This window comes from Varanus komodoensis, unplaced genomic scaffold (genome assembly GCF_004798865.1).
Source record: "Varanus komodoensis strain SLA01 unplaced genomic scaffold, ASM479886v1 scaffold55, whole genome shotgun sequence".
Lineage (NCBI taxonomy): Eukaryota > Metazoa > Chordata > Lepidosauria > Squamata > Varanidae > Varanus > Varanus komodoensis.
The window spans coordinates 4,519,340-4,538,288 of NW_025336157.1; the positions used below are offsets into that span (position 1 = coordinate 4,519,340).

The 18,949-nt window shown below is 53.8% G+C and overlaps 1 protein-coding gene across 2 annotated transcripts in view; it reads right to left on the minus strand.

Annotated features, from left to right (window-relative positions):
- Positions 1-18,949, minus strand: part of EFNA3 (ephrin A3) — a 42,056-nt gene that overhangs the window by 1,200 nt on the left and 21,907 nt on the right. The window contains exons 2-4 of one of the 2 annotated variants that reach the window (XM_044448729.1): positions 4,029-4,318; positions 1,887-1,952; positions 249-326 (exon numbers count right to left, since the gene is read on the minus strand). In XM_044448729.1, coding sequence (XP_044304664.1) covers positions 249-326; positions 1,887-1,952; positions 4,029-4,318 — 434 coding nt within the window. The remainder of the gene's footprint in view (positions 1-248; positions 327-1,886; positions 1,953-4,028; positions 4,319-18,949) is intronic. The other variant, XM_044448730.1, reaches the window with a different exon arrangement.

The following is an 18,949-nucleotide window of genomic DNA, read 5'->3' on the forward strand; positions in this document are numbered from 1 at the left end:
GCGCCCTCTTCCCCCAGCTCGCGCCTCCTGCTCAAAACGCCGCCCCTTCCTCGGGTGCCTTCGACCTAGCGGATCGGTGGGGGAGACAACGCGGCCACGGCCCTGGGGCTTTGCCCAGCTCCGGTTTGGGGAAGCTCCCGGCCTCTTCCAACGTGGGGCTGGGGGAAGATCCACTGCCAAAGGGGGGGGGGGGCCTAAGCTGGGGGAAGCGCCCCCCACCCAGCCAAGGGCACCCTGCTCTCACTCACCCAAGTCCTCGATCTTCACTTCTGGCCCTATAGTGAACTGCGGGAGGGTCGGAACCGCTTTCTCCCCAGAGTGCGACGCTGCGGGCAGGAGATGGGGGGAGAGGGTTATGCCCAAAGGGGGGAGGGCAGGGACCGTGCGCCCAGCCTGCCTCCCCCCGCCGTAGGTTCCCCTGTTTCCGCTGACCGAGTCTGCCTTCTCGCTCTCAAACCAGGGGTGCGGAACCTCGTTTGGCTCTGGGGCCAAATTCTTTTCGGAGAAGCTCTCGGGGGCTGCGGGCCAGTCAGCGGCAGGCGGGGCCAACAGCAGGGGGCGTGGCCAAAGGCCAGCCCATGGCCAAGAAGGGCCTTTTCCGCCCACTTCAGGCTTTTGGGATGGGGAAAAAGCCTGGCCAAAGCTGAGGCTGCTCCGAGGAGGAGCAGATGGGCAAAGGGGCGAGGGCCTCCAGGGAAACCCCGACCGGCACCCCAGACGGTTGTATTTGGGGCCTGAGGCTTCTGCACCCCTGCTTTGAATCCTGCGCCCATATGAGACGCCTCCTGGGAGCAAGAGGTCAAGGGATGCGGCAGATGGTGAGAAACGTGGGGGGTGGGGTGACAGTGGTGGAGGCTCATGGGGTGAAGAGACATGCACACGATGGATAACCCCGTCCCCCAGACCGGGAGCCATTGTGCCGAACAGACATGCAATCGCCCTTTCTGCGCTATAAAAGTTTGCATGGAAATGATTTATAGGCCGTACTGTAGAAGTTTTACTCTCTGTAAACTGCCCAGAGCACTTCGGCCGTTGGGCGGCACAGAAGTAGAATATATGAAATTAAATAAAGCCGCACGGCTGTCCGTTGTGGTTGAGGGTCATGCTTGTGGTGAGCAAGGTTGGCGTTTACACAGGCCTTGCAAACAACAGGAGCAAAGGCAGTCTGAACGCCTGAGACGGACTAGAGAAAGCAGTCTCTCTCGGGCATCGAGGGAAAACCTCCGGCCAAAGAAACGTTCCTCTTGTCCAGCTTCCCTTGTAGCGACTTGGTCAAGGCCTGGACCCAGAAAAAGGCCTTGTCCAGAGGAAGAGTTTCCTATGCTCTTGGAAAATATGTGGGGGTGGACAAAAGCTGTTACCCAAATGTAATAAAATGGAGCCTTCACACATAGGCGCAGTTTACCTGTAAGCATCAGAGGTAGTGGGCTTGCTGCCCAGAGAGATTGGCATCATTATGCCCAGACTAGTGCCCTGTACAACAGTTTGGCTGGCCCCCAAAAGGAAGCTTCAGCAGGGCTTTCTCTGCATGCTTACAAACCCTCATCATCTTGTGCTTTACCAGGGACGTATCACTGAATTTTAATCTTTAAAAATGCTACTCCCAATGCCTTTCTTTTGTACAGAAGAAAAATTTCTTCCTAAGTAAGATAAGGTGATGTACCCCTGAGGACTAGCAGCTTGTTTTAACAGGAAAAATTAAAGCAATGGAAACGAAGATTCTCGGAGACATAACGCGGGAGACAGGGAGTGGGGAGGGGATTTGCCGAGCGTCCGAATCGCACAGAACTCTTTCACAAGCGGTTTGCAAAGCGGGAGAGGCAGGGATGCGCCTGGTGAAGCGTGCATGCACCCAGCCAAGTGGCGAGAGTGTGGGGAGCACTCACGGGAAGCACAGCAGACAAAAACCTTCATTCGAAGGCAGGCCCAACGGTGGTTGTGCGTCGGAGTTGCTGGAAAGGAAACAGGAAGAGGTCAGTGCTTGCTGCGAGAGCGTGGGAGGCCTGAGTCCGGTGGGAGGGCATGCTTCGTGTGCGGAGGGGCCTGGGTGCCGGCGCGGCTCGAGGGATCTGGGGGCAGCTGAGGAGCAGGGCAGGGGAGGCCTTGGTGGCCCTGGCCCTGAGCCAGGCAGCCAGGCACATGGGGGCGGAAGTCACCCCCTTCAGAGCTATTTATGGGCCCTTCCCTGCTCGCCCCGTGTTCAGAAGCCCTCGCCCAGACAGAGAGAGCAAACGTGCATGCAAGGAGGTAAGGCGGACAGCCGGCGAGGAAGAAGAAGAGGAGCGACAGGGCTGGGGGCCGTGGGGGACCCCTGCAAGGTGCCTGCCATTCCTGACGCTTGGCGCCAGCCCTGGAAATGAAGGACAGCCTCTCAAGGGCCTCGGAAACCGGGAAGCAGCCTCTGTTATGTGACCCGTGTCCGTCCCCGACCTCGGAACGGCTGTCTTCTTGCGTTCCAAAGGCAGAAGCACTCAGAAATGGATCAAAACAGGGCCCGCTTCTGTTTTTAAGTGCAAGCACAGGCAGGCAACCTTGAGTGACTCACTGACCCATAAAAAAGTGATATTTAAGTATTATTTGCAATAAGAACTAGAATAATAGTCATCTCACATTCAGATCCCACGGTATTCGGTGTTTGCGACAGCCAACAGGGTATCCTGGACTACAATACCATCATTCCCAGCCTGTGTGGCCAAAGGCCTCCCTGACGAAGTGTATACCAGGTGTGCTGGACTACATCACCCACCATCCCCACCCAGTGGGGACCATGCTGTGGTGAGAGCAGGCCCTCTCTCATTTCCTTCGATGACTGCCCTGCGTTTGCACCTCAGCTCTGAACATTTAAAGCCCCGGGGTCAGAGGGTCTCGGTTCAAATCCCTGTATTCAGCTGCGAAGATCACTGGGCAACTGCCCCTCAGCTTAGCCTACCTCGCAGGGTTCCTGAGAGGATAAAACGGGGAGAATCATGCAGGCAGCCCTTCCGCCCTTTGAAAGAACGGCAGGGCAGAAAACTAATCAATACGCTCTTGATCGATTTGCTGGGACTGGTTTTCCAGGGTGTATGCACTGCATTTCACCGCTGTGCTTCTAAAGTTCAGCCAAAAAGACAGTAAGACTGACAACAACAGGAAAAAAAACCCCAAACCAGTTTGAAAATGCAACCGAGAAGAACGGGGAAAGTTGAAGGGCCCAGGAAGGTCTCCACTGCGTTATGGAATTACAGGAAAGAGGGAGATAAGCACGACCAGAGATGTTTTGGGGAGGTCAAGCTTGTGTCCAAAGATGCCACAGTGTGAATTTGGGCCTCGTGACGGGAGGGGGGCCGGGACACGCAACATGGTGCCTGGCCCTGCAGGATTCACCGGGAAGCGATTCAGCCTTGGAAAACCAGCACTGGGCAATTCCTCTCAATGGGAACCAGTTTGGTGAAGCGATTAAGAGTGAAACTCAGGAGATCTGGGTTCTAATACACATTTGGCCATGGAGTTTATCCAGTGAGAAGCTCCATGGCTCTTTTTATTTCCCCAATATTTTAACAGTGAATTGGTTTTATCTTTGATTTTATCCTTATTTATCGGATGCCGTGTGTTGTTTGTTGTATAGGGTTGCTTTTTTTGGTTTCTGTAAGCCGTCCAGAGACTTTAGTATTGGATGGCATATAAAAACGTTAACAATAAAGAAATAAATGAGTGTGTAGGCTTAAACTACCTTGCAAGGTTGTTGTGAGGACAGACTGGAGAGGACTGGGTTGTGTTCGCTGCAGAGAGCCAAGTTCTAACCCCCCACTGGGCAACTCTGGGCCAGCCGTGGACTCTCAGCCTGTCCTACCTCACAGGGCTGTTGTGAGGGTTAAGTGGCGAGGGGCAGCACCATCCACCCGGGCTGCTCGCAAGAGGGAGGGAAGCAGGATCTGCACGGAACCAGGGAATGGGCCGCGTGACGTGGGCCCCGCACTGGGGCTGAGAGAGTCATGCCACGGGGCGGCCACGTGAAGGGGATGACAGAGCTGCGCCTGTGTCCAACTCACAGATGTAGTAGTACTCCTGGCCCGCGTGGAACTCGTAGCCCAGCGAGAAGGCGCTGTAGCGCTGGAACTTCTCCGAGAACTTGATGGGGCTGTGGGGGGCGTGGGGCCGGTTGCACTCCCAGCGCTTGAAGCCCTGGCTGATGTCGCACGTCCGGTAGCCCTCCAGATTCACCATGTAGAGGATGTACTGCTCCACACGCCCCTCGGGCACCGAGGCGTTGTAATGCGGGCAGTAGATGTCCAGGTAGTCGTTGACGTTCACCTGGACTGTGTAGCCCTCGTGCCGCAGTCTGGAAGGAGAACGGGGAAGGCGCGTCAGTGCGGAGGCCCTCCGAGGAACGGGCCCGAGCCAAGGCGGCGTCACCCAGGCCAGGTCCCCCCCACTCCCCCGAATTTAAGAACAGCAGCCCAATCTCCGTCCAGCCATAACGAACTCTATCCTCAGGAAGCTCAGAGCGGGGCCTTTTCAGTGGTGGCCTCCGATTTCGAAACACTCCCCCCACCGCAATCAATGCGGTCATTTTTTGGTTCCGGGCCGCCAGGGACTCAGCAGCTTAGGCTGGGATGCAGCTGCTGTTTGGGCCAGGTGTAGTTTTCTTAAAATCAGACTATTCAGACAGAATTAAATATTGCACATTCAAGTTTTACGCAGTATTTTACACTAATTTTTTAAACTGTATCACTGTTTTGTCAATTGCTTCGATCTGCTCAGAGAGTTTTGGGTGGAGGCAAGATGAAAATAGTAATCGCATCGCACTCTGGATTGAGAGGCACCCAAAAAAATCCAAGCTGTGGGCACATTAAAACCCCCAGTGGCCTGCCAGTCCTGGACTACATCCCCCATGCTCCCCAGCTTGGTGGACCAATGGGTGTGTCTCTGGGGGATGGTAGGAAATATAGTACAATATATCAAGAGAGCAGAGGTTGCGGAAGTCTGTGCTCTCCTACAAGGTAATTCTTCACCCCAGTTCCCTGGGGCTTTATGGTGGCTTCAGCAAGAGGCAAGAAAAAAGGCAGATACATGAGAAAAGAGCATGTGCAGAGTGCTCTCTCCTTTGTCATTAATGAACCACAAGTAGCTTCTTTTCACAAATCTGGGGGATAAGGAAAGGTGTGCCCAGTCAGTGTTCAGGGTACCCTCCAGACAAGCTGCAATTCCCACCATCCCCAGCTAGGATGCCAATACCAGGACTTACAGTACCACATATCTGGAAGTCAGGGAATATTGGTTTCACCTTATTTATTATTATATTTCTACGCCACCCAGTGACTACAATTCTCTGGAAAGATTATAAGCAGTAAAAACACACTTAATTTCCCCTCTGGTACAGGAGGAGCATCTATCCATGAGGACTAGCAGCATGGTAGCCGCCTCCTCCCCAGTCCTTTAAGGCTGTCCGAAGTGATGGCCTTCACTACCACCCACGGAAGTGACTTCTATTGTTTAACGCTACGCGGGGCGAAACAGGCCTTCTTTTGCCTGGCCTCAATTTACCCAGCTTCATCCCATGAAGATGAGAAAGGGAGGAAAAGCCTCCCTGTCACACGTCACGTGTGCTGCTCCATCGCGCCTCCGCTCCCCTTTTGCTCAATCCCAGGCATTATCCCCTTTCTCCACGGGGAGCTGCCGCTGCCTTCTCACCCTTTACAATACCCCCCTTTTTCAGGGGCAGCGCCCAGAAAGAACCTGATATCCTAAGTGCCGCCGGCCACAGATCCGCCAAGGGCAGGATGATCTTGGCAGTTTTATTTTCAGTCCATTTCTTAATTTTGCCTGACACAGACCTTGCCTTTCCAGAGCACGCTGACCCTCCCCCCATCCAGGAATTTGGGGTTCCCACCTTAGCAGCGGTCCTGTTTCTGCCAGGCTGTAGAATCCGAGACGGCCACTAGAGGGCGCAGGGCGCCCCGGATCAACATGTCTCTACGCAAGCAGCCATTCATCTCAATGGAGTCTATTCCCTGTGGAAACAGGATCCCCTAAACCAGGGCTGCGTCTCTTCCGTATGATCCCATGGGAGCACAGACCGAGATGCGGGATTCCGGCTCAGGAGATTAGATTTTATGGTGCGTGTCTGCCTGCATCCACCGCGTTTCTGGCTTTTCAGGTGGCAAAAGCCAGCCTGATAGATTATCTGGCGAAAACTCAGAAGCCAAGCAAAGTGGCTGAACAGGCCTGCCAGCAAAACCAGAATTAAAACAAGGCGGGGGTAGGAGAAAAATGTAAATATGCTTGATCTGCATAATTTATGCAAGCGTGCGATTTCCCTGCTTTCTGGGGGAGGGTGGCAAGAAGCAGGAATTCGATTGCTCAGAGGTGGAGTATCTTGGACAGCCCTCTTCAAATCCCCACTCCGTCCTGAAACTCAGGGGGCTTCCTGGAATCAGCCGCAATCTCTCTCAGCCCGTCCTACCTCACAGGGTTGTTGTGAGGGGAAAGGGGAAACGGTGCATTGCGTCCCAGTCCCCGGGCCCTTCCAGAAGGTTCAGACACCACCTCCCCTCATCCCCAATCACTGGCAACACTGGCTGGGGCTGACGGAAGTTGTAGTCTCAAACATCAGGAGGTCCCCTGGTTGAGAGAGGTTACCGCTATTTGCTCTGATCAGGCTAGAATAATTCAGAGGCTGAAGAATTCAAATCAGCCAAACAGAAATCCCAGGAACCCTGCTAGGCTCAGCTTTCTGTAGCCCACAAAAAATCCACAGGCAAGACCGCAACCCAGGCTGGGCTCACGTCAGTCACGGGCACGGCGGGAACGTGCAGCCTTCAAGACGAGGGACGCGGACAGCAAAGGAAACCTGCGATCTCCCTTTCCCCGAAAGCTGCATTGCTCAGGGAGGAAAACAGCCCGGTGGTCATTTTCGCTCGTGTGCAACGTTTTCTGCTTTCTGAAGGATGGCCCTACAAAGCGGCAGCAGCCTCGGAGCCGAGCCCTGTTGAGTAACATCCTTGGACGTTTGGGTCGCCGCTGACTGACGGCCCGCGAGATCGGACTCGACAGGCGCAGTCGACTTCGGCGCGCCTGGAACGGCCGCGACCGGAGGATGTCAGGCTGGGAAGGCTCCGGCGGCCCTGCCGAGCCAGCCACTCCCACCCCGTGACCCTCCGATTCGCCTCCCCGGCTCGGACGGGGCGCCCGCTCTCGCGGGGAGGCGGGGGCCGCACTGGGGTGCGAAACGGGAGCTGGCCGCAGAGGCGCTCGCCGCGTTGTCCTGGCGCAGACACTGCCACGCACAGACTGGGTTCGCGTCTGAGGCACCCGTTGCTGCTTGGCTTCCAGAGGCGGGAGCCCTTCTGTTCTCCCCCACACCCTCCGGGGGCAAGACAGACGTAAATCCCCACAGAAAAGCACTGATTTCGCTGCTTCTGCTAAGGAGTCACACAGGGGGCCCAGTGGTTCTGTGGAGCCCATGTGAACCACGAGGACTAGAAACTTAAGGATTGTAATGCTAGAACAGGAGATTCTTCTGATGGGCAATGAAAGGAGCAATGCCCAAAGATGGTGTCTCTCTCAGCATTTGGTCAGGTTTAGGGGTCTACCTGGTACCAAGGCAGGTGGACGGAAGGGGGAACACTTTCCTTCCACAGGTTAAATACGATCCTTAGTGACCTGGCCACTAACTGCTTCTGCAGATGGCAATCAGGAATTTCTCTGTGGTGGCCCCCCAACTCTGCAAAATCTCCTCCAAAATAGCCACTGGGCACCTGCGCTTTCCCCTTTGCTGTGCCAGTTCAGAACAGCTTTTTTTAAATCCATGCGATCTTCGGCAAGTGAGTGTGTCATCGTCCTTGTGATTTAAATGCTCGTTGCTTCTTCCATTTGCTCCACGGGGTCTGTGCTTTTAGCCCGATTTTGTTGTCAAAAAGGGGGAAAGAGGCATCGCTACAGGATGGCGGATGAATGATTTAGAGGCAATGCACCTCTGAATTGTGATACTTGCAATCAGAGAGCGAGCCCAATTTTTCCGCAAAATGCCAGAGGAAGGAGGAGGATGCAAGCAAGGCGTTAGGGGACAGATTGGGGTGCAGGGATGGGTGACATTTCGGGGAGCGGGACTGAAAGAAGGGCGCTCCCTCCTACTCGTTTTTGACTCCCAGGGTAGGTATGAGGAAAGTGCATAGAGAAATGTAGAAAGGCAAATTCGGCAGCTGTCCCTCTAAAGTCCCTCTCTCCCCCACCCTGTCCACCTTTCCCACCAAGCAGCAATCCCCCAAGCAGGTTTGGGGCTGTACCACGTTGGGCAAGCAATCATGTTCCCTTGTACAAAGCCGCTCCCCACATGTGGGAACAAGCCGCATGTCAGCCTCTCCTCCATCCTGACCTGCTAGCTTTCTACATGCAGGGAATGCCTTAGAAAACACCAGAGCCGGGAACCCCTCTGACGGCCGGAAGGTGAGGGAAAGGGGGTGGCTATCCAGTTTATGGGGGCCTGATTTGAGCTACGGGTCCTCCTTTCTCTACTCCAGCACTGCCCCAAACAGGCAGGAAAGGGAACGGCCAAGAATGGCCATCAGCCGGGGCCAATAAAATGGAGCCTCCATGGTCAGGAGCAGGGTACCTCGGAGCAGCGAGTGTTGGGGGACAAAACACCAGGAAGGGCTTGGCGCTTTCACACATGCCCCCGGAGGCAGGACCAGAGTTGGAGGGATCATTTTGGCTCGATCCAGCGGGGCCTTCCTTGCCACCTTTCCCAGGAGCCTCTGGGACACACGTGTGAGAAAGTATGGCATCCACCATCTGTTTTAAAAGTCTCCTGTGAGGACTATTTATCCTATGGCATCTGTGCGCTCAGAGAGAGGGGGAGAGGTGATCCTTCCCTCTCTCCACTCTCAGCTACCCCGGTAGCTAATTCTGTTACCCACTAATGCTGCAAAGGGCTCCCCCAGGGAACTTCTATTACACTGATCCAGTGCCACGAGTCCCCTTCTGATCTACTCAGGGGAGGCCCAGCGGCGGCTAATCCTGGCTGATTGGGAGCCTGGCTTTGATAATCCTGACAGGCCGACACACTGTGCAGTGACCCCCCCAGATCTGCCAATTAATTACCGACGGTTTCTGTGCCGCCGCAGGAAGAAGGAGGCACGGCGGAACCCACGACGGCCGGCAGCAGGACGGAGCTCTTTGCGTGGCTGCCAGGCCCTGGCGAAACAGAGCCCAAGAGAGGGAGAAAACCGAAGGTGGGTAAATTCCCAGTGGCGACGCTTCTCGCCTGTCCTCTGTTGGCAACAGCTTGCTGGGCTAAGATGGATCTTACTGGAGGACCTCGGTCAATCAAAGATGGCCATCATGTCAGCCTCCTAATTCAGAGGATGCGAACCTCTGAATAGCAGGTGCTTCAAGGTGGACTGGTTCATCTGATCCAGTGGCCTCATTTCTTGGAGCTTAGAGCTGCAAAGGATGGTTCATTTGGCATCCAGCAGCTCTGACAATGACAAATGGAACCTCCATCTGCAGAGGCAGTCTATCTCCAACTACCAGCTGACGGGGGGCGACGGGAGGGTTTGGCCATTGACCTTTTGCTCGGACCGCAACTCTTCTTCGAGGATTGGCAAGGGCTTCTGGAAGTTGCAGATGCTAGCCTAGACAGACATGCATTCTTCTCCAATATATTTAATTAAACTATTTTTATCCTGCTTCTCAGATGAAAATGCTCCTGGAGCGGTAGGCAATCTTAAAGAGGCACAGCATACAAGGAAAAACAGATGGGGAGGGAAGAGGAGAAAAAAGTAGGCAGTCTTTCAGCAAGGCTGGTGCAATAAGCTTGCTTTCCTCTCCTCTTTTAGGGCTGGTGGGCACAGGTGAGGGAGGATGAATTTTATGAGGCATCTCCACTCTCCCTGGAAGACCTGCCTTCCCTGCACCGACTTCTCGATCAGTCACTCGCTTCTCTTCCCCCAAAACTTTGTCTCGCTCAGTGAATGGAGCAGAGTCCATGAAGGCCCCACTTAGGCAGGGCCAAAAAGAGGGGCAGGAAGAGCACTCTGCACATGCCCGCGGAGCTCAGACTGAGGAAAAACTGAGGGTCAAAGAAGCTGGGGTGGCAGAAGAGACTCACAACCATAGTGGATGAAGAAAGCTGAGCTACCTTGCAGGGATGTTGTGTGTAACTGGACGCAAAGTATCCCACTAGGTAAGATCAGGTGTAAATACGAAGCCAGCTTATCATGACTCTCCTCCTAAAAATGTTCAGATCATTTCATGCCTCTGCTCTCTGTAGTCCTAACAACCATCCTGTAAGGTAGGACAGGCTGGGAATTATGGTGGGGGAGCCTCCAGAAGCCAGGTGGCCCAAGATCATGGCAGCCTGCGAATCTTTATCAAGCGTTCCACGGTCTGGTTCAGCACATCCGTGTCCATGTCCACGTGCCAAGAAGCCGGGGCAAGTCTACACGCAGGCGTGCAACGCACGTGCTTCTGCCGTCTCGCTCCCCTTCCGCCTGCCGCTCGTCCAACTGTTCAGCCCAACACACAAAACAGCTGTGCAGCCATCCTGGAATCGAACACTCTTGCCAAAGCGACGCACAACCTGTCTCTCTAGCTTCCCTTAATGTGAAAAAAGGGACCGTGCCGTGATGTGCAGAAGGGCAGAAAGTGCGTTATTTTTCCACCACATCTATAGCCTGCAGGGGATGGGTGGAAAGGGAACGGAAAAACAGCGGCCTGCCATTAAGGGGACAGTGCTCCAGCTCTCCGAGGGTGATCAATACGAATTACCGCTTTTTCACCCCCATCCCATCCCTGCCCCCTTCCCCCTGACTAAACATCACCCCAATCTTCGTAGCAGCCTCTCAGGCCAAGATTAAAAGGGAACAGATCAACCTGGAGAAACATTGTTCCGAGCCCAGGATTCTGGTTCAAGTCTGACGAAATGTACCCAAAACAATTTCTCTCCCCAAACCACGTCGTCACCCAAAGCTGCGAGTACAAGGATCTGCAAAACTATCAGACGCATTTATGTTTAAAGCACATGGTCCGTTCTCCCCCTGCTGTGCCCCCACCACAATTTCTCAGTCCCTACAAAAGACAACGCAGCTTATGTGCTAAAATACACATTTCAAAATTACAGACCAGAGCCAGATCCACACACACACTGTAAAATTTGGCAATAGGAGGTGTTTGCGATCAATGCAAACTGCAGAAGTTTAAAAATCTATAAATGTTTACTGGAAAAAAACAGAAAGTAAAGAAAACCCCAAGAGGGGGGGTGGGAAGGAGATGGTCTGTAATTGGAACAAATTTGGGCTTGCGTGAATCCGTTTCTGTAGGCGTTGTGTGAGAAATGTCTGCAATCGTGTTTCGTCTTCATGATTTTCAGACCCAGAAAATGCACTTAATGTAAATTGATTTTAATTAAAAAGAGACCTAATGTTTTGTCTGTCTGTCTATTTATTCTGCCATCCATTTCTATCATGGCTAATATAAGCTACTTTAAATCAGGTCATGGCCTGATGAAACAGGCGTGTAAAAACATTTTGGATTAAGGGTCGCATTTCATTTTGGAGAAGGTTTTGTGGACCCTGATCCCTTGGGGAGGTGCGTAGGAAGGCAAAAGGGGCCAAGGTGAAATATATTGTGAGCAGAGCCGGCTGGTGCTGGAGGTCAGACTAGATGGCCCGGGAGACCCCTTCTGACTCGTTCTGTTTCTATGTTTCTATATGCGCCCCCCATCCACCCACCAGGCAAGCACGGTTAAGCGTCATAATCTTACTCCCAATCACTAAGCCTGAGAAGAAGGATGTCTAACTTTTTGAATAGGAGAAAATTCAGGAGACCACCAAACAACTTGCAGTGGGGATAAAAGGGGCCTAGGCAAGATTCTCGGTCACGGTGGGGACCCCGGATGGCCAAACTGGAGACAGGATTTAGCCCCTGGACGTGAACCTCCGACCCCTGTGGAAGCAGGGGCTAAAACACGAACGCAAGACCGATAACTGAGAACAGAAGAACTTTCTAAGTGCTGGCAGTCTCGCTTCGACACAACCTAGGCTGCAAGCGCTCTGGCCACCCGTTTGGCCAGGAAGATAATCTACCTGGCGGATGGCACACCTCCAGAATCAAGGTGTGACCAGACCAACCTCCCTGGAGCAAACCCTTCAACCTGGGTGCACCGGCTGCCTTTGAAGTGGTGTGAAAGCATCCACTTATTAAGAAGCAGGGGTGGGGAAAGGGCCGGGGTGGCGAGGGAGGGGTCACCGCCGCGGCACCAGCGAGCGGAGGAGAGGCTGGGAAGTCTGCAATTAATCCGGATGATCCGCCTGGCCTGGATTCGTTCTGTAGCCTCTCACACCAGCGCGCCCAACCCGGGACAAGCCTCCTCCTGGCAGAGTCCAATTTAGGGAACGAGGCTCCAATCGCAGCCCGCAACTCATACCTGGGAATAATTCCATGTATTCAGCTACTCAGCAGGTTTCTACCTGCCTGGATTTGTCAAGAAACAGATGGGAAGACACTGCAGCCCAAGTCAGATCACTGGGCGACCAAAACTCGGCCTTGCCCAATCCCATACCCACCAGGGGTGCTCAACTACAACCCCCCCAACTGGCCGGGGATGCTGGGAGTCATAGTGCAACAACTCTGCGGGCAACTCTGTATTATCCATAATCTACCGGGCTGGATAACTTGATTGTGAACACCATGAGTTTCTTCGGAGGTCGCGTTTCCATGGTAAAAGTACTCAAGCAGTTTACAGCTTAATTTTTCTCTGCACGTAGATTAGATTCTGGCAACGTGACGACCCTCAGGGGTTGAGTGTGGGTTGCCACTGAGCGGTGGGCAACCTCGAGCGTGTGTCGTCCTCATGGGCCGGCCGAGGGTGGTTAACCACCCCGTGGAGCACCCATCCCCTTGGGGCTCGGCCAAACTGATAAGCCACAGATCCTACGCAGGACTTGCCTTCCACTTTGTCAGAGTCTCTGTCTGTTTATCCCAGTGACACTGCTGGGAGCAGCCGTCCCGCGTTTCAGAAATGGGGAGAAGTCTTTCCCAGCCCTACCTGGTGCTCTAGGGCTGGACGACGAAGCTGCTGCGGATCTTCCGTGGGATTTTCATTCCCTCAGTCACGCACCAATTGCTCTCACAAGTGATGGGTCCCCAGGGGCCTTGCCAACAGAAAGGGCCTTTCCCAGCCCCAACCTGCCACTGGTTGAACCAGAAACTTTTAACATGCACAGCGGGTGCGCTGCCGGCGGTGTGACCGGCCTTCGTCTGAAGCTTGCCAGTGGCTCAAAGCAACAGTCTCTCCTGGCTTTCCCAGAATTCTGTCTTCGGCAAAGCAGAACTGGTGGGAGCAGAGGGTGGCGGAACGGAAATGATGACGACGACACCTTCCGGGGCTCAGTCCCTCTTGGCACAGAGCCATCCCATGCAGAACGGAACACAAGGGTGGGCTTGCTGGTTCTGGTGGACCCCTGGCCTCTGCCTGATTTCTGCAGTCCCTTCTAAAACACTGAAGTATCTTTCCCAAGGGTCCATTCCTGGCCGGAAGAGCTTCATGCTAAAACAGGCAGGGGTTTAAAACCTTGTGTTTTAGCCCTGCTCTGCATGCCGTGGACTCAGAGCTTCTGGGCCCCTGAATTCAGCCCTCAGCTTGAGAGCAGCTCTGCACTCTTGTTTTAAAAGCCATCTCAGCTAGCTCAAATTATGTTTAATTATGTTGTAAGCTGTCCTGAGACATTTGTTAAGGGCGGGGTAAAAATACTGTAAATAAATAAAACAGTGCTCAGATTTTGATACTGCCTCCTGGGACTTTGCCTCTCCATAGGAAAGCGGCAGCAGGCGGAGATTCAACCAACCTGGCCAACTCTTTTGCTATGATGCAGCGGGCAGCCATGTAACAGGGGCAGCGCATGACTTTCCCTCAGCAGACTTCCCGTGCCACCTGTGGGAAAGGGCAAGCAAGACTCCGACGGCTCCCGTCCCAGCCACTGCTTCCCACCCTTGGGAGACCCGCTGGGTTCCTTCTGCAAGGATGCCGCAGACAGAATTTCAACAGGGAGCTCCCCGAATGCAGTGAAGGACAAGTCCCTTGGTGAACATCTGCAGAAATCCGCCGGGTTGTGAGCCTTCTGGCAAGCAGGCAGAAGCCAGGCGTGACCTCGACGCAAAAACAACACAGAGGGAACCAACTCGGTCCTTTCACCATGGTGCACACACTTTCTCTCTCTCCCTGGAGAGCGCGCACGGGGGTACAGGACAGCCCCCTGGGACCAAGGCCAGCACTGGGGCCTATTAGAACCACTGAGAGCCTGGTAAACAGGCTCATAATAAACAAAAAGGGTTTGGAGAGACAAGCTTGTTTCTCAGGAGGGCCAGGAAGGGCTGCTCTGCAACAGAATCGGAGGCTGCCTGGCGATTTGTGCGAAAAGGTGAAATGAAGCCCCAGAATGGGAGCTGGCGTCTCCTGGGGGGGCCCTGGGAACCAGCCCCCGCAAGGCCAGATGAACCAGAGCAGGCCGGGACTCCTTGGGAATTAAACAAGGAACCTGTATACATGCACAGAGGCACATGTGCCAGTTTAGATTCCTGGAGGGACGGGGATTGCTCACACACCGAGGCACCAAACACAGGAAAGAATATATGGATGGTGCTACACCTTCTGGAGAAGAGGATAAAAATGGAACTCTGAGAATGCTCAGAGGCACTCTGTCACAGATACTTTGCACGTGCCTGCAGGTCTCTGGACAAGATAGGGACTGCATCCCTCAGTTCAAAATGAAAAACAGAAACATAGAAACAGAGCGAGTCAGAAGGGGTCTCCCGGGCCATCTAGCCTGACCCCTGGCTCCAGCCGGCTCCGCTCATGACATGCCCACCATGTGCATGTCCAGCCTGTCCTTGAACACCTGCACCGATGGGGTCTCAGCCACCTCTCGTGGAAGCCCATTCCACACCCTCGGGGTCCTGACTGTCAGGAAGTGCTTCCTGGCATCCAAACGAAACCTTGGCTCCCTGAGCTTGGCTCCATTGGGGCGCGTCCTGCCCTCCTCTGCAGGGGAGAACAGGTCTCTACCCACCTCCGTGTGACACCCCCTCACATACCTGCATGTCGCCAACAGATCCCCTCTGAGTCTCCTCTCCTCCAGGCTGAAGAGACCCAGTTCCCTCAGTCTCGCCTCACACAGCTTCCCCTGCAAACCGGCCACCAACCTTGTGGCCCTGCGCTGCACTGACTCCAACCTGGCTCTATCCTACCAGTAACGGGGGGCCCAAAACTGAGCACATGAATGAAGCTCAGCAAAGCAGTAGAAAAGGGTGCTGCCTTCCCCTGGGGGTCCCACAGAAACACTTTCATTTATTCCACTGTCTTTTACACGTCTTTTTGGACACTCAGGGTTAGAGAACTTCAGCTATAGGATGGTATAAAAATGAAATAAATAATATTTTTCAAGGCATCACCTTGCTTCAGGTTCACAGCAGTCATGCAAAGCAGGTTAGGAAAAGCTGAGAAAGACTCATGAGATGGTGGGGAAGAGAAGGGAATTGTTCAATATTATTATTACTATATTATTATTATTATTATTTACTGCCCACAGCTGAAGCTTTCTGTAAACATAGAAACACAATAAAATACACTGGATGAAACAGGTTTTTTTAAATAATAATTTAAAATAGTATAAAATAAAATACAACAAAAACTCAAAATTGCCACCTTTTCAATCCCATGGCTGAAATGGGATTCGAACCAGGGTCTTTCTAGGATGCAGAAGAGCATTCCCCACATCAGAGGGAAGGAGAAGTGAGGAAAAGAACGAGAAAGAGAAGACACTGATTCTGGTCACTCAGGGATGTGAGGGAAAAAAACTTGTATACGCTGGGAAATTTGTCAAAAAAGTGACCACAGCAAACTCCTCCATATATAAGGTGCTTGTTACCCAATGGTTTGAGCAGGGGGGAAATTTTGCTCTCTCTTCACTATCAAGAAATAATTACAAGGTTTCCCAAACCTGGTTATGCCAGCTCAGCTTCTGTCCTTTGTAGGCAAATTTAAGCTGAATTTAAATCCACATCTCATCCCATTGTTCAGAGTTAAAAGTGATCCAAGCCCAGCTGGGTGTCTGTGTGGTTTTTTTTAATTGGGATAATCTCTGGGAGAGCAGAGGCGTGCCGAGAGAAGCCAGATCCGACCTGGACAATTTATGCAAGCAAGTGCATTAATATACAAGGTACAGCCTTACATGAAATTGCTTCCGTCAAGTACAGGGAGGGACAAGAAGGCTTGAGTCTGCCACCTCGGGCTTCTGCCCAGCACTGCCCCATCATATGGACTAGAAACCCCTGCTTTGCTTTTAAGTGAAGTGCACTTTGGAGCTTGCTGAATTCCAGAGTGAGTTTTGTACTCCACCTGGGGCAATGGACTAGAGGACTCACACTTGTCTGCTGAAAACTAAACCAGCAAAAGGCAGCTTTACGTCTGTGGGGTTTTGGTGGCCATTCCCGGGTTGGCACCGGGGGTCGGCGTGGCTCAGCCAGGGACGAGTCCCCAGCCCAAGCGTCCTTCTCATCCACAAGACGAGGGAAGGGGCCTCAGGCAACGCGGGACCCACCTGCACGCCGCGATTATTATCTGGCGCTAACACGGCACGATGCACAGATGCAAATGGGGGGGAGCGCAGGAATCGGGGCTGGGACACCACTGCCCCCCCCGACGCCTCGTACACCCCGCGCCCGCACAGGCCCCGTCGCACTCGGCTCCTGCCTGGGCGAACGCAACGTGCGCCCTTGCCTGGCGGCTGCTCGGGAAGGACACATCCTCCCAGACATAACTCACTCGAGCTGCTGCGTCTCTTGGCTCCGTTCCCCACGTCGCGGGATCCCACCCCTAGCTCTGCAGCAGCGGAGACGGGCTGGCAGCAGGGCCCGCTGGGGGCCGGGGTCCAGGCCCGGAAGCTTCTCTGCACAGCCTGGCGGGACACGGGAAAGGCTCGCTCCACGAAGCCGCCCCTCTCTCTCGGACACAGCCGTTGCTGCCACCCCACACCCCATCTTCCCCCGCAGGTCACCCTAGTCTAGCTCACAGGGCCACTCTAAGGTCTTAAGGAAATGCACTCTGTACATGCTCGGAGTCACAGTTTGCACTCTCGGGGAAAGGCTGGTAAAGCACGAGTTCCTGCCATCATTTTCAAAGAGAAGTTGCTTTGGAGTGGACCGGCAGCTGAAACGGCGTGAGTTCTGTGTCCGTGTGCACGGTGGGGAAAGAAGGAATGGCCTTGGAATACGAGCGTCCGGCAAAAACTTATTTTTCTACCACTGAACGCCAGTCGGGGGGTGAGGGGCTGTAACACAAGAGCAGGTATGAGCATCCTGGGAGCAACCAACTGGCCAGGCAAGACACAGAATGCTGGACTACACAGCCCATTTATAGGCAGGGCACTTCTACCTGAGGCTGGCAGACAGACCTACAAGTCCCTATTTTACCGTGACAGCCAAGAATGGAGCCTCCATGCTCAGAGGCAGGCTATCTCTAAACACCAATAACTGGAAGGCAACTTGAGCGGGGGGGGGGGTGCATGTGGTTTCCTGGGAGCAGAGCCACCAGTAGAATGGGGTTACCCTTTTTGCATTCCTCCCTGTTCTCTGCACATGCGCTTCGCATGTCTTTGCACCTCTGTGCACTCTTCACCCCCCCCCCCCCGTCGCTAAGGGGCAGCTGGTTTTCCCAGGAGGGTGGAGCAGGAATCCCACCCACCCTCCTCAAGCCAGCGGGATCATCCGGGGATCTCCTTGCTCCCCCCCCCGCCCTCCTCATGCGGGTCGGCACAAGGAGAGTTAAGCACCAACTGGAACGGAGAGACATTCCTTCTGCACGGCTGGGTTTTTAGAACACCGCTTTGAGGGCAGTGGCACCTTCCATCATTCCTGTCGGAGCCGGGCAGATGGATTTCCCCTGGCAGAACCGCGCGCAGCGAGCGCAGCCCGGCACGGTGCCCGGCCACGCAGGAACCGGCGAGCGCGCCCAGATACCTGGCAAGCCGTGGGGGAGGAGAGGGCAGCGAGGAGGTGGCCCGCTGCCCACCCGCAGGGCGAAATCCGGGACTGGAGGCACACGCCTGGCCAAAAATCCAGACCACCTGGAGCGCCGTACAGATGGGGGTGCCCACAGGGCGAACGCCACCAGCCAGGGAAGGGAGCACCGGAAGGGAAGACGGAAGGCGGCTCACACCCGGAATATTACAGCCAGGAAGGGAAGGGCCTGTCATGGGCCCCAGAAAACAACGCAACCAACCGAGGACTGCGCTGTGTCAAGACAAATGATGCATTCCGGCTCAATACTCCATCTACTGATGGCAGCCAATTAAACGCCTCAGGGAGGGTCACAAGCAGGGTATGATGGGAATATCCTTCCCTGGTTATTAGACCGTGGCAGCATCTGCCAGGCAAGGGGACACCGCCTTCGAACCCGGCGTTTGGGCTTTCTGGCCGTGTCCCCAGCATGCCTGGGGTTGGATGCAGACTTAATTGCTCGAAGTCCAACCAAAGCCCCGTTGGCTTCACGGGGTCTACTCTACGTAGGGCTGAATCAGGATCCACTGTCAGGCCATTAGGTCGGAGCGCACAATCCCTGAAAACCATACAGTGCAAATATTGAAGCAAAATAATAAAAACAGCACGGAACAAAACCAAGATAAAACCAGCAGCAAACGATAAAGGCACGACAACATCGTAAAACAAGATTAAAAACAACAGCGGAATAGAGTCCTAAAAGCACTAAAGGCAGTTCTTAAAATGCCTGAGAGAATAAAGAGGTCTTCACCAGGTACTAAAACAACCATCACATCTATATGGGCCCTATTTTGTAGATCAGGCCCTTCCTTCCTACCAAGAAAGTATCCTGAAGAATTACTTCATCTGCTGAATCCCACTTGCTTACTGTTATTATACATTATTATTTATATCTCACCTTTTTATTTCTTGCAAGGAG